This window comes from Coregonus clupeaformis, chromosome 25, assembly GCF_020615455.1.
Source record: "Coregonus clupeaformis isolate EN_2021a chromosome 25, ASM2061545v1, whole genome shotgun sequence".
In the NCBI taxonomy this organism is placed as follows: domain Eukaryota; kingdom Metazoa; phylum Chordata; class Actinopteri; order Salmoniformes; family Salmonidae; genus Coregonus; species Coregonus clupeaformis.
The window spans coordinates 18,881,517-18,905,516 of NC_059216.1; the positions used below are offsets into that span (position 1 = coordinate 18,881,517).

General features: G+C 46.5%; 1 protein-coding gene and 1 pseudogene across 5 annotated transcripts in view; one reads left to right on the forward strand and one right to left on the reverse strand.

Annotated features, from left to right (window-relative positions):
- map4k5 (mitogen-activated protein kinase kinase kinase kinase 5) overlaps nt 1–24,000 on the reverse strand; it is a 132,922-nt gene that overhangs the window by 12,930 nt on the left and 95,992 nt on the right. For 3 of the 5 annotated variants that reach the window (XM_041847345.2, XM_041847347.2, XM_041847349.2), the window contains 7 exons: nt 17,964–17,966; nt 16,769–16,883; nt 15,426–15,484; nt 12,205–12,308; nt 2,589–2,766; nt 2,183–2,251; nt 154–246 (listed from right to left, as the gene is read on the reverse strand). In XM_041847345.2, the coding sequence (XP_041703279.1) occupies nt 154–246; nt 2,183–2,251; nt 2,589–2,766; nt 12,205–12,308; nt 15,426–15,484; nt 16,769–16,883; nt 17,964–17,966 (621 nt within the window). The remainder of the gene's footprint in view (nt 1–153; nt 247–2,182; nt 2,252–2,588; nt 2,767–12,204; nt 12,309–15,425; nt 15,485–16,768; nt 16,884–17,963; nt 17,967–24,000) is intronic. The other 2 variants (XM_041847346.2, XM_041847350.2) reach the window with 1 other exon arrangement.
- LOC121539101 lies at nt 19,412–21,758 on the forward strand (annotated as a pseudogene).

Here is a 24,000-nt window from a genome sequence, read left to right on the forward strand (position 1 = left end):
AATATACAATGGTCCATGGTTGACATGAACAAAAAAGGATGCCTAGTGGTTGAAGAAAGGGTAACAGGATACGAATACAGGGAAACCATAACTACGTTATAACACTGAAGGTCGAGTAGTGGGGGGTGAATAATATTAAAGAGCTCATCGTACCAACGGATCCAACGGCGAAGTCAAAGCTGAGCTCCGAGGCTAGCTTCTTGTTGGACTTTAATCTTCCCTGGAGGTTCACGATCTTCAGATTCTCTACAAGGAAAAAGAGCAATAACGCTTTAGAATAGTGGGCCGGAGATAAGAGGCTTTAGAATAGTGGGCAGGAGATAAAACGCTTTAGAATAGTGGGCCGGAGATAAAAGGCTTTAGAATAGTGGGCCGGAGATAAAACGCTTTAGAATAGTGGGCCGGAGATAAAAGGCTTTAGAATAGTGGGCCGGAGATAAAAGGCTTTAGAATAGTGGGCCGGAGATAAAACGCTTTAGAATAGTGGGCCGGAGATAAAAGGCTTTAGAATAGTGGGCCGGAGATAAAACGCTTTAGAATAGTGGGCCGGAGATAAAAGGCTTTAGAATAGTGGGCCGGAGATAAAACGCTTTAGAATAGTGGGCCGGAGATAAAACGCTTTAGAATAGTGGGCCGGAGATAAAAGGCTTTAGAATAGTGGGCCGGAGATAAAACGCTTTAGAATAGTGGGCCGGAGATAAAACGCTTTAGAATAGTGGGCCGGAGATAAAAGCAGGCGTTTATACATCCTCACTTGCAAGGTCATCACAAACTTAGGGTCCGTTCTCAGCTGCTGCGATCTTTCGCGGTTCCTGAAATGGGGTCAAAGACAACTGTGCTAATTTATAAAACGCTCCTTGGTCTCAGAACGAGCTGCAAAATACTTTAAAAAACCGGAGAAGAGGGTATCGCTGTCCGAGTTTAAAGCTCTGATAGAGGAGAATGTTGTTGACCATCGTGATTGTTTTAGAGTAACTTTTATGAAAAAAATTAATTCATGGGAAAACCAGATGTTTCAGGCTTAGTTATAGTGAAACATGTCAATTGAAACATGTCAGGTTTTTATACAGTACCCAAGACCAATCTGTGAGTTAATTTGACCATTTGAAAAAGAGCTCCTGCGTAAATACTGCAATGCAGGTCAGATTGAATTGAGTCCCTAATCTTAATTTTCAAGGGGACGATTGCGCTTTTCTTCCCAACACAATATCGCAATAAATGTGAATCCACATCTCTAAGATTTGTTTTGCGCCCCATGGGGGGGATTCAAACTTACACCGCAAGTGGCAATAGATGTCAGGAACTCTGCGCCTTACCACTGTGAGCCAACTGTCCAGAGCCTTACCACTGTGAGCCAACTGTCCAGAGCCTTACCACTGTGAGCCAACTGTCCAGAGCCTTACCACTGTGAGCCAACTGTCCAGAGCCTTACCACTGTGAGCCAACTGTCCAGAGCCTTACCACTGTGAGCCAACTGTCCAGAGCCTTACCACTGTGAGCCAACTGTCCAGAGCAGTCTTTGCTCGCGATACACATAATTTTATTATCAGAGTGTGCCAGTGGACATCTAGTAAGTATGCTTTAGTGAGAAAGTGTTGGGATCAGGTCCAACTAGGTTTACCCCCCCCACAATGAATATTTATGAGCAATACCCCCCACCCACAACTTCTCACTTGAATGCATTTTTATTTGAAGGGGTTGGGCAAAGGCTGACATTTTTAAAAGTATTGTATTGTGTTGCGTTGCGTTGCGTTGCGTTGCCTTGCATTGTATTGTATTGTATTGTGTTGCGTTGTATTGTATTGTATTGTATTGTATTGTATTGCGTTGTGTGAACACGCAGACAACTTCCTGCTGACCTCTTGCCAGGTGCCCCTCGAAAAAATAGGTTTCTAACCTCAAAGGTCTTTTCCTGGTTAAATAAAATGTAAATGAGTGTAGGGCAAACGATGAATAGCTTTTCTACTTTCTCAGTGCAGTGCAGGACTAGTTAGACTGAATGGGCGTCCCAAATGTCACCCTATTCCCTATATAGTGCACTACTTTTGACCAGAGCCCTATGGGCCTTGTATCTATGGGCCCTGGTCAAAAGTAGTGCACTACATAGGGAATAGGGTGACATTTGGGACGCAACCAAAGTGCAGGAGGTCATCATCTCTGTGGGGTCAGAGGTCATACTTACTGTCCAAGCACACTAGCACTGTGTCTCTCTCCAGCTGGGTCACATGGACTGCGTCCACTGCTTGTCCAGCTAAGGGATGACATATAGAAAATAGTGGTTAGCATAAAGACATCCCTACTGGAAACCAGGAAGAGATCAAAATGGTAGGGGGTGTTTCAATGTGTACATACTGTATGAATCTAGGGTTGTGTTCACCGTTTTAAAACGACATGTTTTGCAACAGAAAATGAGCATTTCAGGTAGTCTAGATAGTCCTTCCAAGTTTCAGTTCTCTTCCGTTTGGTGCCTATTGATCCCATCTCAGTGAACCAGTAGGAGTCTCTCTCTCTCCCTCTCTCTGTCTCTCTCCCCCTCTCTCTCTCTCTGTCTCTGTCTCTGTCTCTGTGTGTGTGTGTTTGTTCCTTACTTGATCCCATCTCAGTGAACCAGGAGGAGCAGGAGTTGAGGTTGATGGTCTCAAAGCGGACAACTTGGCCTGGCTCCGTGGCCTGGCTGATGGCTACACACACCATGGGGTACTCCTGCTCTGGAACCACCAACATCTCAAACACCTTCAGAGGGCTGGGCAGAGGGAAGTCAAAGTGCTGAGGGACAGAAGAGAGAGAGAGGAGAGGGGGGGGGGATGAGGGTCTCTGGAAGTAATGCTGAGGATGTATAGTGGGTCCTAATACCACAGTATGTCAGTCATATTGTAAACTAAATAATATGGAAGCAATTTTCATGCTTTTATTTCCTGCTCCATTAGCCTGCTCCATTAGCATGGAAGTCTGCTGAATGGAACACATCTTATGTGTTTGGTTCTAAGGAGCCCTTCTAGAATCTTAAATATGTCTGGTTGATTTGTTTCGAAGCCAATGCGGTTGTTCACAGAGCATAACCTACTGCAGACCTGGGATAACTAGTTGTAACTCTGCTTTGGGGAAAGTAACTATTTTTCAGGGGGAACAAATAGTTACTTTGGAAGTGACTACAACTATTTGAATACAAATCCCCAAAAAGGACTACTTTTTAAAACTATTTGAATACAGATCCCCAAACATGACTCATTTTGTAATTTTCATCAATTTCCGTCAACTATGACAGACAAATTGAGAATGTTTTCCCCTGAAAATCACATTGTAGGATTTTTTATGAATTTATTTGCAAATTATGGTGGAAAATAAGTATTTGGTCACCTACAAACAAGCAAGATTTCTGGCTCTCACAGACCTGTAACTTCTTCTTTAAGAGGCTCCTCTGTCCTCCACTCGTTACCTGTATTAATGGCACCTGTTTGAACTTGTTATCAGTATAAAAGACACCTGTCCACAACCTCAAACAGTCACACTCCAAACTCCACTATGGCCAAGACCAAAGAGCTGTCAAAGGACACCAGAAACAAAATTGTAGACCTGCACCAGGCTGGGAAGACTGAATCTGCAATAGGTAAGCAGCTTGGTATGAAGAAATCAACTGTGGGAGCAATTATTAGGAAATGGAAGACATACAAGACCACTGATAATCTCCCTCGATCTGGGGCTCCATGCAAGCTCTCACCCCGTGGGGTCAAAATGATCACAAGAACGGTGAGCAAAAATCCCAGAACCACACGGGGGGACCTAGTGAATGACCTGCAGAGAGCTGGGACCAAAGTAACAAAGCCTACCATCAGTAACACACTACGCCGCCAGGGACTCAAATCCTGTAGTGCCAGACGTGTCCCCCTGCTTAAGCCAGTACATGTCCAGGCCCGTCTGAAGTTTGCTAGAGTGCATTTGGATGATCCAGAAGAGGATTGGGCATGTACTCGTCGTGTTTGGAGAACAAAGAATGCTGAGTTGCATCCAAAGAACACCATACCTACTGTAAAGCATGGGGGTGGAAACATCATGCTTTGGGGCTGTTTTTCTGCAAAGGGACCAGGACGACTGATCCGTGTAAAGGAAAGAATGAATGGGGCCATGTATCGTGAGATTTTGAGTGAAAACCTCCTTCCATCAGCAAGGGCATTGAAGATGAAACGTGGCTGGGTCTTTCAGCATGACAATGATCCCAAACACACTGCCCGGGCAACGAAGGAGTGGCTTCGTAAGAAGCATTTCAAGGTCCTGGAGTGGCCTAGCCAGTCTCCAGATCTCAACCCCATAGAAAATCGTTTGTATAACTACAGCTGGGACCATATAACTACAGGAGGGACCATATAACTACAGGTGGGACCATATAACTACAGGTGGGACCATATAACTACAGGTGGGACCATATAACTACAGGTGGGACCATATAACTACAGGTGGGGCCATATAACTACAGGTGGGGCCATATAACTACAGGTGGGACCATATAACTACAGGTGGGACCATATAACTACAGGTGGGACCATATAACTACAGGTGGGACCATATAACTACAGGTGGGACCATATAACTACAGGAGGGACCATATAACTACAGGTGGGACCATATAACTACAGGTGGGGCCATATAACTACAGGTGGGACCATATAACTACAGGTGGGACCATATAACTACAGGTGGAGCCATATAACTACAGGTGGGACCATATAACTACAGGTGGGACCATATAACTACAGGTGGGACCATATAACTACAGGTGGGACCATATAACTACAGGTGGGACCATATAACTACAGGAGGGACCATATAACTACAGGAGGGACCATATAACTACAGCTGGGACCATATCACTACAGGTGGGACCATATCACTACAGGTGGGACCATATAACTACAGGAGGGACCATTTAACTACAGGTGGGACCATATAACTACAGCTGGGACCATATCACTACAGGTGGGACCATATAACTACAGGAGGGACCATAAAACTACAGGTGGGACCATATCACTACAGGTGGGACCACAGGTGGGACCATATCACTACAGCTGGGACCATATAACTACAGGTGGGACCATAAAACTACAGGTGGGACCATATCACTACAGGTGGGACCACAGGTGGGACCATATCACTACAGCTGGGACCATATAACTACAGGAGGGACCATATAACTACAGGTGGGACCATATAACTACAGGTGGGACCACAGGTGGGACCATATAACTACAGGTGGGACCATATAACTACAGGTGGGACCATATAACTACAGGTGGGACCATATAACTACAGGAGGGACCATATAACTACAGGAGGGTCCATATAACTACAGGAGGGTCCATATAACTACAGGTGGGACTACAGGTGGGGCCATATAACTACAGGAGGGCCCATATAACTACAGGAGGGGCCATATAACTACAGGTGGGACCATATAACTACAGGTGGGACCATATAACTACAGGTGGAGCCATATAACTACAGGAGGGACCATATAACTACAGGAAGGGACATATAACTACAGGAGGGACCATATAACTACAGGTGGAGCCATATAACTACAGGTGGGGGCCACATAACTACAGGTGGAGCCATATAACTACAGGTGGGACTACAGGTGGGACCATATAACTACAGGTGGGACCACAGGGTGGGACCATATAACTACAGGAGGGGCCATATAACTACAGGTGGGACTACAGGTGGGGCCATATAACTACAGGTGGAACCATATAACTACAGGTGGGGCCATATAACTACAGGTGGGACTACAGGTGGGGCCATATAACTACAGGAGGGACCATATAACTACAGGTGGGACCATATAACTACAGGTGGGGCCATATAACTACAGGTGGGACCATATAACTACAGGTAGGACCATATAACTACAGGTGGGGCCATATAACTACAGGTGGGGCCATATAACTACAGGTAGGACCATATAACTACAGGTGGGACTACAGGTGGGACCATATAACTACAGGTGGGACCATATAACTACAGGTGGGACCATATAACTACAGGTGGGGCCACATAACTACAGGTGGGACCATATAACTACAGGTGGGACCATATAACTACAGGTGGGACCATATAACTACAGGTGGGACCATATAACTACAGGTGGGACCATATAACTACAGGAGGGACCATATAACTACAGGAGGGACCATATAACTACAGGTGGAGCCATATAACTACAGGTGGGACCATATAACTACAGGTGGGACCATATAACTACAGGTGGGACCATATAACTACAGGTGGGACCATATAACTACAGGAGGGACCATATAACTACAGGAGGGACCATATAACTACAGGTGGGACCATATACCTACAGGTGGGACCATATAACTACAGGTGGGACCATATAACTACAGGTGGGACCATATAACTACAGGAGGGACCATATAACTACAGGTGGGACCATATAACTACAGGTGGGGCCATATAACTACAGGTGGGACCATATAACTACAGGTGGGACCATATAACTACAGGTGGAGCCATATAACTACAGGTGGGACCATATAACTACAGGTGGGACCATATAACTACAGGTGGGACCATATAACTACAGGTGGGACCATATAACTACAGGTGGGACAATATAACTACAGGAGGGACCATATAACTACAGGAGGGACCATATAACTACAGGTGGGACCATATAACTACAGCTGGGACCATATCACTACAGGTGGGACCATATCACTACAGGTGGGACCATATAACTACAGGAGGGACCATATAACTACAGGTGGGACCATATAACTACAGGTGGGGCCATATCACTACAGGTGGGACCATATAACTACAGGTGGGACCATATAACTACAGGTGGGACCATATAACTACAGGAGGGACCATAAAACTACAGGTGGGACCATATCACTACAGGTGGGACCACAGGTGGGACCATATCACTACAGCTGGGACCATATAACTACAGGTGGGACCATAAAACTACAGGTGGGACCATATCACTACAGGTGGGACCACAGGTGGGACCATATCACTACAGCTGGGACCATATAACTACAGGAGGGACCATATAACTACAGGTGGGACCATATAACTACAGGTGGGACCACAGGTGGGACCATATAACTACAGGTGGGACCATATAACTACAGGTGGGACCATATAACTACAGGAGGGACCATATAACTACAGGAGGGTCCATATAACTACAGGAGGGTCCATATAACTACAGGTGGGACTACAGGTGGGGCCATATAACTACAGGAGGGCCCATATAACTACAGGAGGGGCCATATAACTACAGGTGGGACCATATAACTACAGGTGGGACCATATAACTACAGGTGGAGCCATATAACTACAGGAGGGACCATATAACTACAGGAAGGGACATATAACTACAGGAGGGACCATATAACTACAGGTGGAGCCATATAACTACAGGTGGGGCCACATAACTACAGGTGGAGCCATATAACTACAGGTGGGACTACAGGTGGGACCATATAACTACAGGTGGGACCACAGGTGGGACCATATAACTACAGGAGGGGCCATATAACTACAGGTGGGACTACAGGTGGGGCCATATAACTACAGGTGGAACCATATAACTACAGGTGGGGCCATATAACTACAGGTGGGACTACAGGTGGGGCCATATAACTACAGGAGGGACCATATAACTACAGGTGGGACCATATAACTACAGGTGGGGCCATATAACTACAGGTGGGACCATATAACTACAGGTAGGACCATATAACTACAGGTGGGGGCCATATAACTACAGGTGGGGCCATATAACTACAGGTAGGACCATATAACTACAGGTGGGACTACAGGTGGGACCATATAACTACAGGTGGGACCATATAACTACAGGTGGGACCATATACCTACAGGTGGGACCATATAACTACAGGTGGGGCCACATAACTACAGGTGGGACCATATAACTACAGGTGGGACCACATAACTACAGGTGGGACCACATAACTACAGGAGGGACCATATAACTACAGGTGGGACCATATAACTACAGGTGGGTCCATATAACTACAGGTGGGACTACAGGTGGGACCATATAACTACAGGTGGGACCATATAACTACAGGTGGAGCCATATAACTACAGGTGGGACCACATAACTACAGGTGGGACCACATAACTACAGGAGGGACCATATAACTACAGGTGGGACCATATAACTACAGGTGGGACCATATAACTACAGGTAGGACCATATAACTACAGGTGGGACCATATAACTACAGGTGGGACCATATAACTACAGGTGGGACTACAGCTGGGACCATATAACTACAGGAGGGACCATAAAACTACAGGTGGGACCATATAACTACAGGTGGGACCACAGGTGGGACCATATAACTACAGGAGGGACCATATAACTACAGGAGGGACCATATAACTACAGGAGGGACCATATAACTACAGGAGGGACCATATAACTACAGGTAGGACCATATAACTACAGGTGGGACCATATAACTACAGGTGGGACCATATAACTACAGGAGGGACCATATAACTACAGCTGGGACCATATAACTACAGGAGGGACCATATCACTACAGGTGGGACCATATAACTACAGGAGGGACCATATAACTACAGGTGGGACCATATAGCTACAGGAGGGACCATATAGCTACAGGAGGGACCATATAACTACAGCTGGGACCATATAACTACAGGAGGGACCATATAACTACAGGAGGGACCATATCACTACAGCTGGGACCATATAACTACAGGAGGGACCATATAACTACAGGTGGGACCATATAACTACAGGAGGGACCATATAACTACAGGAGGGACCATAAAACTACAGGTGGGACCATATAACTACAGGTGGGACCATGTAACTACAGCTGGGACCATATAACTACAGGTGGGACTACAGCTGGGACCATATAACTACAGGAGGGACCATAAAACTACAGGTAGGACCATATAACTACAGGTGGGACCACAGGTGGGACCATATAACTACAGGTGGGACCATATAACTACAGGTGGGACCATATAACTACAGGTGGGACCATATAACTACAGGTGGGACCACATAACTACAGGTGGGACCATATAACTACAGGAGGGACCATATCACTACAGCTGGGACCATATAACTACAGGTGGGACCATATAACTACAGGTGGGACTACAGCTGGGACCATATAACTACAGGAGGGACCATAAAACTACAGGTGGGACCATATAACTACAGGTGGGACCACAGGTGGGACCATATAACTACAGGTGGGACCATATAACTACAGGTGGGACCATATAACTACAGGTGGGACCATATAACTACAGGAGGGACCATATCACTACAGGTGGGACCACAGGTGGGACCATATAACTACAGGTGGGACCATATAACTACAGGTGGGACCATATAACTACAGCTGGGACCATATAACTACAGGAGGGACCATATAACTACAGGAGGGACCATATCACTACAGCTGGGACCATATAACTACAGGTGGGACCATATAACTACAGGTGGGACCATATAACTACAGGTGGGACCATATAACTACAGGAGGGACCATATAACTACAGGTGGGACCATATAACTACAGGTGGGACCACATAACTACAGGTGGGACCATATAACTACAGGTGGGGCCATAAAACTACAGGTGGGACAATATAACTACAGGTGGGACCACAGGTGGGACCAAATAAATACAGGTGGGACCATATAACTACAGGTGGGACCATATAACTACAGGAGGGACGATATAACTACAGGTGGGACCATATAACTACAGGTGGGACCACAGGTGGGACCATATAACTACAGGTGGGACCATATAACTACAGGTGGGACCATATAACTACAGGTGGGACCATATAACTACAGGTGGGACCATAAAACTACAGGTGGGACCTGTAGTTATATGGTCCCTCCTGTAGTTATATGGCCCCACCTGTAGTCCCACCTGTAGTTATATGGCCCCTCCTGTAGTTATATGGTCCCACCTGTGGTCCCACCTGTAGTTATATGGTCCCACCTGTAGTCCCACCTGTAGTTATATGGCTCCACCTGTAGTTATGTGGCCCCACCTGTAGTTATGTGGCCCCACCTGTAGTTATATGGCTCCACCTGTAGTTATATGGTCCCTCCTGTAGTTATATGTCCCTTCCTGTAGTTATATCGTCCCTCCTGTAGTTAGTTGGCTCCACCTGTAGTCAATGGTCCCACCTGTAGTTATGGTCCCACCCTGTAGTTATATGGGCCCTCCTGTAGTTATATGGCCCCACCTGTAGTCCCACCTGTAGTTATATGGACCCTCCTGTAGTTATATGGACCCTCCTGTAGGACCATATCACTACAGCTGGGACCATATAACTACAGGAGGGACCATATAACTACAGGAGGGACCATAAAACTACAGGTGGGACCATATAACTACAGGTGGGACCATATAACTACAGGAGGGACGATATAACTACAGGTGGGACTACAGCTGGGACCATATAACTACAGGAGGGACCATAAAACTACAGGTGGGACCATATAACTACAGGTGGGACCACAGGTGGGACCATATAACTACAGGTGGGACCATATAACTACAGGTGGGACCATATAACTACAGGTGGGACCATATAACTACAGGTGGGACCACATAACTACAGGTGGGACCATATAACTACAGGAGGGACAATATCACTACAGCTGGGACCATATAACTACAGGTGGGACCATATAACTACAGGTGGGACTACAGCTGGGACCATATAACTACAGGAGGGACCATAAAACTACAGGTGGGACCATATAACTACAGGTGGGACCACAGGTGGGACCATATAACTACAGGTGGGACCATATAACTACAGGTGGGACCATATAACTACAGGAGGGACCATATCACTACAGGTGGGACCACAGGTGGGACCATATAACTACAGGTGGGACCATATAACTACAGGTGGGACCATATAACTACAGCTGGGACCATATAACTACAGGAGGGACCATATAACTACAGGAGGGACCATATCACTACAGCTGGGACCATATAACTACAGGTGGGACCATATAACTACAGGTGGGACCATATAACTACAGGTGGGACCATATAACTACAGGTGGGACCACATAACTACAGGTGGGACCATATAACTACAGGTGGGGCCATAAAACTACAGGTGGGACCATATAACTACAGGTGGGACCACAGGTGGGACCAAATAAATACAGGTGGGACCATATAACTACAGGTGGGACCATATAACTACAGGAGGGACGATATAACTACAGGTGGGACCATATAACTACAGGTGGGACCACAGGTGGGACCATATAACTACAGGTGGGACCATATAACTACAGGTGGGACCATATAACTACAGGTGGGACCATATAACTACAGGTGGGACCATAAAACTACAGGTGGGACCATATAACTACAGGTGGGACCACAGGTGGGACCATATAACTACAGGAGGGACGATATAACTACAGGTGGGACCATATAACTACAGGTGGGACCATATAACTACAGGAGGGACCATATAACTACAGGTGGGACCATATAACTACAGGTGGGACCACAGGTGGGACCACATAACTACAGGTGGGACCATATAACTACAGGTGGGGCCATATAACTACAGGTGGGACCATATAACTACAGGTGGGACCATATAACTACAGGTGGGACCATATAACTACAGGTGGGGCCATATAACTACAGGAGGGACCATATAACTACAGGAGGGGTAATATAACTACAGGAGGGACCATATAACTACAGGAGGGACCATATAACTACAGGTGGGACCATATAACTACCGGTGGGACAATATAACTACAGGTGGGACCATATAACTACAGGTGGGACCACAGGTGGGGCCATATAACTACCGGTGGGACAATATAACTACAGGTGGGACCATATAACTACAGGTGGGACCATATAACTACAGGAGGGACCATATAACTACAGGTGGGACCATATAACTACAGGTGGGACCATATAACTACAGGTGGGACCATATAACTACAGGAGGGACCATATAACTACAGGTGGGACCATATAACTACAGGTGGGACCATATAACTACAGGTGGGACTACAGGTGGGACCATATAACTACAGGTGGGACCATATAACTACAGGTGGGTCAGACTAGATGAGGGACTGACCTTGATGAGCATGAACCTCTGCATGGGCTCGTACCACTGTAGCAGGACTATCCCAGACTGCAGCGCTCCACACAGGTACTTATGGCCCGTATAGGGGTTCCTCACTGTGGGAGGGGAGGGGAGGGGAGAGAGATTTGTGATTACTGTAAAAAAATGTATGCACTCACTACACTGTAAGTCACTTTAAAAGTGTCTGCTAGGTGGCATATACAGTGGGGAGAACAAGTATTTGATACACTGCCGATTTTGCAGGTTTTCCTACTTACAAAGCATGTAGAGGTCTGTAATTTTTATCATAGGTACACTTCAACTGTGAGAGACGGAATCTAAAACAAAAATCCAGAAAATCACATTGTATGATTTTTAAGTAATTAATTTGCATTTTATTGCATGACATAAGTATTTGATACATCAGAAAAGCAGAACTTAATATTTGGTACAGAAACCTTTGTTTGCAATTACAGAGATCATACGTTTCCTGTAGGTCTTGACCAGGTTTGCACACACTGCAGCAGGGATTTTGGCCCACTCCTCTATACAGACCTTCTCCAGATCCTTCAGGTTTCGGGGCTGTCGCTGGGCAATACAGACTTTCAGCTCCCTCCAAAGATTTTCTATTGGGTTCAGGTCTGGAGACTGGCTAGGCCACTCCAGGACCTTGAGATGCTTCTTACGGAGCCACTCCTTAGTTGCCCTGGCTGTGTGTTTCGGGTCATTGTCATGCTGGAAGACCCAGCCACGACCCATCTTCAATGCTGTTACTGAGGGAAGGAGGTTTTTGGCCAAGATCTCGCGATACATGGCCCCACCCATCCTCCCCTCAATACGGTGCAGTCGTCCTGTCCCCTTTGCAGAAAAGCATCCCCAAAGAATGATGTTTCCACCTCCATGCTTCACGGTTGGGATGGTGTTCTTGGGGTTGTACTCATCCTTCTTCTTCCTCCAAACACGGCGAGTGGAGTTTAGACCAAAAAGCTCTATTTTTGTCTCATCAGACCACATGACCTTCTCCCATTCCTCCTCTGGATCATCCAGATGGTCATTGGCAAACTTCAGACGGGCCTGGACATGCGCTGGCTTGAGCAGGGGGACCTGGCGTGCGCTGCAGGATTTTAATCCATGACGGCGTAGTGTGTTACTAATGGTTTTCTTTGAGACTGTGGTCCCAGCTCTCTTCAGGTCATTGACCAGGTCCTGCCGTGTAGTTCTGGGCTGATCCCTCACCTTCCTCATGATCATTGATGCCCCACGAGGTGAGATCTTGCATGGAGCCCCAGACCGAGGGTGATTGACCGTCATCTTGAACTTCTTCCATTTTCTAATAATTGCGCCAACAGTTGTTGCCTTCTCACCAAGCTGCTTGCCTATTGTCCTGTAGCCCATCCCAGCCTTGTGCAGGTCTACAATTTTATCCCTGATGTCCTTACACAGCTCTCTGGTCTTGGCCATTGTGGAGAGGTTGGAGTCTGTTTGATTGAGTGTGTGGACAGGTGTCTTTTATACAGGTCACGAGTTCAAACAGGTGCAGTTAATACAGGTAATGAGTGGAGAACAGGAGGGCTTCTTAAAGAAAAACTAACAGGTCTGTGAGAGACGGAATTCTTACTGGTTGGTAGGTGATCAAATACTTATGTCATGCAATAAAATGCAAATGAATTACTTAAAAATCATACAATGTGATTTTCTGGATTTTTGTTTTAGATTCCGTCTCTCACAGTTGAAGTGTACCTATGATAAAAATTACAGACCTCTACATGCTTTGTAAGTAGGAAAACCTGCAAAATTGGCAGTGTATCAAATACTTGTTCTCCCCACTGTATACTGAGTATGGAAAACATTAAGAACACCTGCTCTTTCCGTGACAGACTGACCAGGTGAATCCAGGTGAAAGCTATGATCCCTTAGTGATGTCACTTGTTAAATCCACTTCAATCAGTGTAGATTAAGTGGAGGAGACAGGTTAAAGAAGGATTTTTAAGCCTTGAGACAATTGAGACATGGATTGTGTATGTGTGCCATTCAGAGGGTGATGGACAAGACAAAATATTTATGTGCCTTTGAACGTAGCTCAGCTGGTAGAGCGCGGCGCTTGTAACGCCAAGGTAGTGGGTTCGATCCCCGGGACCACCCATACACAAAAATGTATGCACGCATGACTAAGTCGCTTTGGATAAAAGAGTCTGCTAAATGGCATATTATTATATTATTATTAGTAGGTGCCAGGCGCACCGGTTTGTGTAAAGAACTGCAACGCTGCTGGGTTATTCACGCTCAATAGTTTCCCGTATGAAGAATGGTCCACTACCCAAAGGACATCCAGCCAACCTGACAACTGTGGAAAGCATTGGAGTCAACATGGGCCAGCATCCCTGTGGAACGCTTTCAACACCTTGTAGAGTCCATGCCCCAATGAATTGAGGCTGTTCTGAAGGCAAAAAGGGGGGGGGGGTGCAACTCAATATTAGGAAGATATTCTTAATGTTTTGTACACTCAGTGTATATTAAAATAAGAGACAAAGGACAAGGTAGGTCAAAGGATAGGAGAGATAACAGCCTGTTGTAGGATAGGAGAGAACAGCCTGTTGTAGTACAGGAGAGATAACAGCCTGTTGTAGGATAGGAGAGATAACAGCCTGTTGTAGGATAGGAGAGATAACAGCCTGTTGTAGGATAGGAGAGATAACAGCCTGTTGTAGGATAGGAGAGATAACAGCCTGTTGTAGGATAGGAGAGATAACAGCCTGTTGTATGGCTTCTCTCACTTTTAATAAGATGGGGAGGTTCTTGTCTAGTCTAAACTGGCTACAGGTAGTAAGAACACGTGGTTGAGGGGTACAGCAGATCTAGTAAATAGACAGTGGTTGAGGGGTACAGCAGATCTAGTAAATAGACAGTGGTTGAGGGGTACAGCAGATCTAGTAAATAGACAGTGGTTGAGGGGTACAGCAGATCTAGTAAATAGACAGTGGTTGAGGGGTACATCTGCTCTAGTAAATAGACAGTGGTTGAGGGGTACAGCAGATCTAGTAAATAGACAGTGGTTGAGGGGTACAGCAGATCTAGTAAATAGACAGTGGTTGAGGGGTACATCTGCTCTAGTAAATAGACAGTGGTTGAGGGGTACAGCAGATCTAGTAAATAGACAGTGGTTGAGGGGTACATCTGCTCTAGTAAATAGACAGTGGTTGAGGGGTACAGCAGATCTAGTATAGTAAACTCACCAATGCAGCACTTGTGACAGCCCTTTGTGTCAGGGATCTTAGCTGTCAAGGCAAACCTCCTGCAGAGAGAAAACAGCCAGTCAGTCTATGTCAACACACAGTCATATGGTGGTTGGAGTGGTGTGGTGGACCATAGAAATAGAACGACTAGACCGGGAAAAGCCCCCAGACCACAGCAATTTGACTGTACACTCATGTCCGTTGTATTCATTCTATATTTTTTTAGTGGTGATCTGTAAGGTGAAGAGAATAGACTATATCCCCCTCTCTCACCGGGGATCCATTAGACTATATCCCTCTCTCTCACCGGGGATCCATTAGACTATATCCCTCTCTCTCACCGGGGATCCATTACAATAGAAAAGGTCCCTCTCTCTCACCGGGGATCCATTAGACTATATCCCTCTCTCTCACCGGGGATCCATTAGACTATATCCCCCTCTCTCACCGGGGATCCATTACAATAGAAAAGGTCCCTGTCTCTCACCGGGGATCCATTAGACTATATCCCCCTCTCTCACCGGGGATCCATTAGACTATATCCCTCTCTCTCACCGGGGATCCATTAGACTATATCCCTCTCTCTCACCGGGGATCCATTACAATAGAAAAGGTCCCTCTCTCTCACCGGGGATCCATTAGAATAGAATAGGTCCCTCTCTCTCACCGGGGATCCATTACAATAGAATAGGTCCCTCTCTCTCACCGGTGATCCATTACAATAGAAAAGGTCCCTCTCTCTCACCGGGGATCCATTAGACTATATCCCTCTCTCTCACCGGGGATCCATTACAATAGAAAAGGTCCCTCTCTCTCACCGGGGATCCATTAGAATAGAATAGGTCCCTCTCTCTCACCGGGGATCCATTACAATAGAATAGGTCCCTCTCTCTCACCGGGGATCCATTACAATAGAATAGGTCCCTCTCTCTCACCGGGGATCCATTACAATAGAAAAGGTCCCTCTCTCTCACCGGGGATCCATTACAATAGAATAGGTCCCTCTCTCTCACCGGGGATCCATTACAATAGAATAGGTCCCTCTCTCTCACCGGGGATCCATTACAATAGAATAGGTCCCTCTCTCTCACCAGGGATCCATTACAATAGAAGTGGTCCCTCTCTCTCACCGGGGATTCATTAGAATATAATATATCCCTCTCTCTCACCGGGGATCCATTACAATAGAATATATCCCTCTCTCTCACCGGGGATCCATTACAATAGAATATATCCCTCTCTCTCACCGGGGATCCATTACAATAGAATATATCCCTCTCTCTCACCGGGGATCCATTAAAACAAGTGAGTCAGAGGATGTAGTGTGCGCGTGTCTCTCTCACCGTGGTAAGATCTTGTCTGGGAAGCGGTGTGTCTGGAACTGAGAGGCCAGGCCAGGCTTCTTCAGCTGCTCAAACAGCCCAATCAGGTTGTGAGAGTACAGCTGGAAGGTCTTTCCTGTGATCACATATCAAAAACACGTCAGCGTCACATTATAGGGAAAAAGATGGACGCGTCCCAAATGGCACAGGGCTCTGGTAAAGAGTAGTGCACTATGGGAAACAAGGAGCAGTTTAGGACACAAGCATGGTGTCCTTTATGGGGTCACAGACATCTCTTACAGTGTTATGACATCCCGTATAGTTGAACAAACACTAAGATAGATTGAAGGACTGTTAATAATAATAATAATAATAATAATAATAATAATAATAATAATAATAATAATGATAATATGGCAGAAACACACACATGTTATTATAAGTGTAGATGTATTCATCATCAACAGCGAATTAGTTTTAAAAGGAGCCAGCGTGAAATTATATCAACTTTAATCTTAACATAAAGGGCTGGGATCAGCTGGATGGAAGCTAGCTTGACGTTTAGGAGAGGTTAGGGGTAGGGTTACAAAATTCTGGTAACTTCCCCAAAATGTCCAGGTTTTCCCAGAAATCCCTGTTGGAGGATTACTGGATGTCCTGCTTATTCCATCCTACTTCCAGGAATCTCCTGGGATTTCTGGAAAACCTGGGAATGTTGAGAATATTTTTTTTTTGTTGTTGTAATTTTTACCCCATTTCGTGATATCCAATTGCTAGTTATGACCTTGTCTCGTCGCTGCAACTCCCCAACGGGCTCGGGAGAGGCGAAGGTCGAGACATGCGTCCTCCGAAACATGACCTGCCAATGCCGCGCTGCTTCTTAACACATTACTCGATTAACCCGGAAGTCGCTGTACCAATGTCACGGAGGAAACACAGTTCGACTGATGACCGAAGTCAACTTGCAGATGCCTGGCTTGTCACAAGGAGGCGCTAGAGCACGATGAGCCAAGGAAAGCCCCCCCCGGCCAAACCCTCCCCTAACCCGGATGGTCGGATCGAACCCCAGGCTGTAGTGGCGCCTCAGCACTGCAATGCTTTAGAACGCTGCGCCACTCAGGAGGCCAGATTTTTTTTTGAAACGTAACGGAATTTTGCAACCCTAGTTATGGGTAATATACAATACAGGGGTGTGGCTGTGATGATGGTGATTTACCTTCTGATGAAGCCGATTAGTAGAATACCATAATGAAGCCAGACCAGAGGAGAAGAGAGAAGGAGGGGACAGAGTCCAAGAGGAAGAGAGAAGGAGGGACAGAGTCCAAGAGGAAGAGAGAAGGAGGGACAGAGTCCAAGAGGAAGAGAGAAGGAGGGGACAGAGTCCAAGAGGAAGAGAGAAGGAGGGGACAGAGTCCAAGAGGAAGAGAGAAGGAGGGGACAGAGTCCAAGAGGAAGAGAGAAGGAGGGGACAGAGACCAAGAGGAAGAGAGGAGGAGGGACAGAGTCCAAGAGGAAGAGAGGAGAGACAGAGATTATATTTACTCTGAGGCGAGGCATAGACCTACTTCAACTTTATAGTAGGATGAACAAACAGTAAAAGTTCACCTAGTAATAATTTACAATGGGTAAGAACCGCTTACTTTCACTTTCTTACAATAGAGCGGCGTGTAGAGAAATTCAACAGTGGTTAATAAACACAGATAATACCACACTTGGTACAGATTAGAGGCCTTTCACGGGTCCATAAAGAAAATGAACCTGAGGGCTTTCCCCATCCAGACCCGATAATGCATCATTATTATTTATTTTTTTATATAGGAGACCCGTTCCCAACGGACCCCGAGGACAACTAGACCCGTTCCATATACACCTGGTCGGATCCAGAGGAGATGAGAGAGAGATTTGTGATGGATAGCAGTGAGGGAAGATTCAAGTGAGGGAAGCAGCAGAAAAGTCCATTTTTAAGCTACTTTATTAACCGGAGCTGATAAAGTACGAGGGAGAGGAGGTACAAAGCGGTGATGCTCAAATCAAATCACATTTTATTGGTCACATACACGTGTTTAGCAGATGTAATTGCGGGTGTAGCGAAATGCTTGTGATTCTAGCTCCGACAGTGCAGTAATATCTAACAAGTAATATCTAACAATTTCACATCTACCCAATACACACGAAACTAAGTAAAGCAATGGAATTAAGAATATATAAATAAATATATGGACGAGCGATGTCAGAGCGGCGTAGACTAAGATACAGTAGAATAGTATAGAATACAGTATATACATATGAGATGAGTAATGCAAGATATGTAAACATTATTAAAGTGACTAGTGTTCCATTTCTTAAAGTGGCCAGTGATTTCAATAGGCAGCAGCAGCCTCTAATGTGCTAGTGATGGCTATTTAACAGTCTGATGGCCTTGAGATAGAAGCAGTTTTTCCAGTCTCTAGCTGGGGTCGTGCTGTGTGTGTGTAAGCTACTGCGAGTGTGAGCGAGCGACACAGGGAGCAGGGGAGGGAGGGAGGGAGAGACAGCAACCAATCAAGCACACTCACGCTATAGCTTCCATAACGAGGTTAATTATCATCCAATATGATTACGTAGTACCAGTCTTGACTGCATCAAACCGGGAGAAGCTAGTTAAGCTAGCTAGCTAGGCTAATTGAGTAACAACTACTCCATTCAGAATATAAAGTAGCAGCTTACCTGTTGGCTCTTGGTCGTTGTAGCCTCACCTTTGCTTTAAACTTTAATCATTTTAATTCCATCTTCCATTGATTAGATATGTCCTAACTTTTTCCCCACGGAGACTCTATGACTGTATCCTATTGCCTGAGGATTGACCAAGAACACGCTACATGCTACATGCTACACGCTACACGCTACACGCTACACTCTCGCGAAAAGCAAGAGCAGCAGCATAAACCCGTGAGAATCAGATCCGACCCAGACCAGTGATATTATTTACAATTCTGGATCCGGACCCGCTCGGGTACCGGATCGGGTCTCGGGTACAGGTGGGTGCGTGAAGACCTCTAGTACAGATGAGCTATACACATTGGGACGTGCATAAACTAACTACAGTTTGAGTCTTTCTCAGAGAAAATGGTTCAACTCTACTTTCACGTCTTACACAATATATACTCTCTGGATGATGACCAGCCTGTTCCGCCGCCACAGCAGCAGCAGCGGTAACCATGGTGACATGGCGGCGCACAGCGACAGCCCAGTCCCAGCTGAACTCAACAACAGTAATCCCGGTGGGGGGTGGTGGGGGCGAACGGTGCGGCGTCTGGAGTTCAACCAGGCTACGGAGGACTTCAGGACCATGTTCCCCAGCATGGAGCAGGAGGTGATAGTGTGTGTGCTGCGGGCCAACCACGGAGCCGTGGACTCCACTATCAACCAGCTGCTCCAAATGAGCCTGGACGGACACGGCTCTGACGACAGCTCCGACTCAGAGGACAGTATCCCTTCTGAGATCCTGGAGCGGACGTCGGAGCCGGACAGCTCTGACGAGGAGCCCCCGCCGGTCTACTCCCCGCCCTCCTATGACATGCACATCTACGACAGGAAGTACCCAGATGAGGTCCTGCCCACAGCCTCACCTCCACCACCCAGCTTTGATGCCAGTCAATCCCGTCCCTGCCAGCCCCCTCCTGGTCCACCCCCTCCTGCCAGTCAAAGGCAGGTTGGAAGTTACAGGAACTGGAAGTTACAGGAACTGGAAGTTATAGGAACTGGAACCCACCGTTACTAGGCAACCTCCCTGATGACTTCCTGCGGATTCTGCCTCAGCAGCTGGGCAGTCTGCCACATTGTTGAGCCTGGGGCGGCGGCCAGGGCTGGCCAGGTTGGCATGGAGACGGACCAGTTGCAACGCAACCGCAAGTTCCTCATCGCCCTTGAGAGAGATCGGCTGCAGTGTGAGTCAAAGACATCTAAGTCCCATCATTCACCAGCTTTCATGGGGATGTCCTCTCCAGGAGATAATTATGCCTCAGGCTCTGGGGTGGCCTGCACCAATGTTACAGATGATGCCTTGTTCCGTGACAAACTCAAGCACATGGGCAAATCTACGCGGAAGAAGCTTTTTGAAAATCGCTAGAGCTTTCTCTGAAAAGACCCGAAGAAGAAAAACGAAAAGAAGAGCCCTCCTGAAACATCATTCACTGGGTAACGCTGCCTCCACTGCCAACCTCTTGGAAGACGAAGAAGCTGGACACCTGAGTGAGGAGGACAGTATGCTCAAGAGACCAGGCCCTCAGGAAGAGGAGGTGCCCCAACAGGAAGTGTTGTCATGATTTCTCATATAGTTTCGTCTGTGACAATGGAAGAGCAATATGGCTCACACTACCCCCTTATTGACCTGAACCAGCTCGTCCCAAATCCCATGGAATATTCCTCCCTTCAGATGCTTGTCAGGACCGGGAAATTTCCCAGTTATGAAGTCGTAAGTCCTGTTTTAGAAGTCAGAGCAATTCTTCAACCAATGAGATTTCATCTATGCAAGATGAGCTAGCTAACATTGCTAATGATAGAGTTGGCTAGCTTGCTTAACTTTGACAATATGGTCAAGCTAGCTATTATCCACATTGATAAGTTTGACAGCGTCAAACATTTATTTGCTTTATCTTATGGTTGAAAAGATGAAAGGTCAGTGATGAAACATCACAACTCTTAAATTGGGTATCTTCTCTGTCTCCGACTTGGGAGGGTCGTTCAAGTGCTTATTTCCCAGTCGGAACCTCGTATTTCCCACTTTTGAGTAGCATTTGAAGGCAGTATATTGCTCTTTTGATTTCATGTTTCAGAAATCATCAAACTAGCTAGTTAGGCACTTTTTTATTATTATTTAAGTTACATTTAATATGAAGAATTTGTAAGTCGCTCTGGATAAGAGCGTCTGCTAAATGACGTAAATGTAACCTAAACGTATATACACACAAATTAGTGGATACGGCCATTTCAGCGACACCCGTTGCTGACAGGTGTATAAAAACCGAGCACACAGCCATGCAATCTCCATAGACAAACATTGGCAGTAGAATGGCCTTACTGAAGAGCCCAGTGACTTTCAACATTGCACCGTCATAGGATGCCAACTTTCCAACAAGTCAGTTCGCAAAATCTCTGCCCTGCTAGAGCTGCCCCGGTCAAGTGCTGTTATTGTGAAGCGGAAACGTCTAGGAGCAACAACGGCTCAGCCGCGAAGTGGTAGGCCACACAAGCTCACAGAACGGTACAGCATAACAATCATCTGTCCTCGGTTGCAACATTCACTACCGAATTCCAAACTGCCTCTGGAAGCAACGTCAGCACAATAACTGTTCGTCGGGAGCTTCATGAAATGGGTTTCCATGGCCGAGCAGCCGCACACAAGCCTAAGATCACCATGCGCAATGCCAAGCATTGGCTGGAGTGGTGTAAAGCTCGCCGCCATTGGACTCTGGAGCAGTTGAAACGCGTTCTCTGGAGTGATGAATCACGCTTCACCATCTGGCAGTCCGACGGACGAATCTGGGTTTGGCGGATGCCAGGAGAACGCTACCTGCCCCAATGCATAGTGCCAACTGTAAAGTTTGGTAGAGGAGGAATCATGGTCTGGGGCTGTTTTTCATGGTTCGGGCTAGGCCCCTTAGTTCCAGTGAAGGGAAATCTTAAATCAGCATACAATGACATTCTAGACGATTCTGTGCTTTCAACTTTCTGGCAACAGTTTGGGGAAGGCCCTTTCTTGTTTCAGCATGACAATGCCCCCGTGCACAAAGCGAGGTCCATACAGGAATGGTTTGTCGACATCAATGTGGAAGAACCTGACTGGCCTGCACAGAGCCCTGACCTCAACCCCATCGAACACCTTTGGGATGAATTGGAACGCCGACTGCGAGCCAGGCCTAATCGCACAAACATCAGTGTCCGACCTCACTAATGCTCTTGTGGCTGAATGGAAGCAAGTCCCCGCAGCAATGTTCCAACATCTAGTGGAAAGCCTTCCCAGAAGAGTGGAGGCTGTTATAGCAGCAAAGGGGGGACCAACTCCATATTAATGCCCATGATTTTGGAACGAGATGTTCAACAAGTAGGTGTCCACATACTTTTGGTCATGTAGTGTATCTGTCCAAACTATCTACATAGCTACTGTAACCAGGAGTCTTTACAACCACTGGTCCATATAAACGCCATATCTATTCCACACAGCAGTAGGCAATAAAGACATGACTCACCACAATATGCAGTCAAGCGCTTCTTATCGGGGTTTTCATCCAAAAGCTTTTAAACAAACGGTTACTTCTGGTCTATAGATAGCTTTGAGGTGATTGTATTTACAGTATGGTGTGTAGATACCAGGTAATGGTATTGCTCCTGTAGAATAGATATGATGTAATGGTGTTTCCAGGCAGATAACAGCAAAACAAAGCAGTAGGTTATCATAGCAGCTGGCTATGATCGATACCGCCTCTATCTCTGACAGACTGCAGTACAGCAGGTTGTTGTGATACCTGACAGAGACAGTCCCACTGACTCACCTGACAGAGACAGTCCCACTGACTCACCTGACAGAGACAGTCCCACTGACTCACCTGACAGAGACAGTCCTTACTGACTCACCTGACAGAGACAGTCCCACTGACTCGCCTGACAGAGACAGTCCCACTGACTCGCCTGACAGAGACAGTCCTACTGACTCGCCTGACAGAGACAGTCCTACTGACTCACCTGACAGAGACAGTCCTACTGACTCACCTGACAGAGACAGTCCTACTGACTCACCTGACAGAGACAGTCTTACTGACTCACCTGACAGAGACAGTCCCACTGACTCACCTGACAGAGACAGTCCCACTGACTCACCTGACAGAGACAGTCCTACTGACTCACCTGACAGAGACAGTCCTACTGACTCACCTGACAGAGGCAGTCCTACTGACTCACCTGACAGAGACAGTCCTACTGACTCACCTGACAGAGACAGTCTTACTGACTCACCTGACAGAGACAGTCCCACTGACTCACCTGACAGAGACAGTCCCACTGACTCACCTGACAGAGACAGTCCTACTGACTCACCTGACAGAGACAGTCCTACTGACTCACCTGACAGAGGCAGTCCCACTGACTCACCTGACAGAGACAGTCCTACTGACTCACCTGACAGAGACAGTCCTACTGACTCGCCTGACAGAGACAGTCCCACTGACTCGCCTGACAGAGACAGTCCCACTGACTCACCTGACAGAGACAGTCCCACT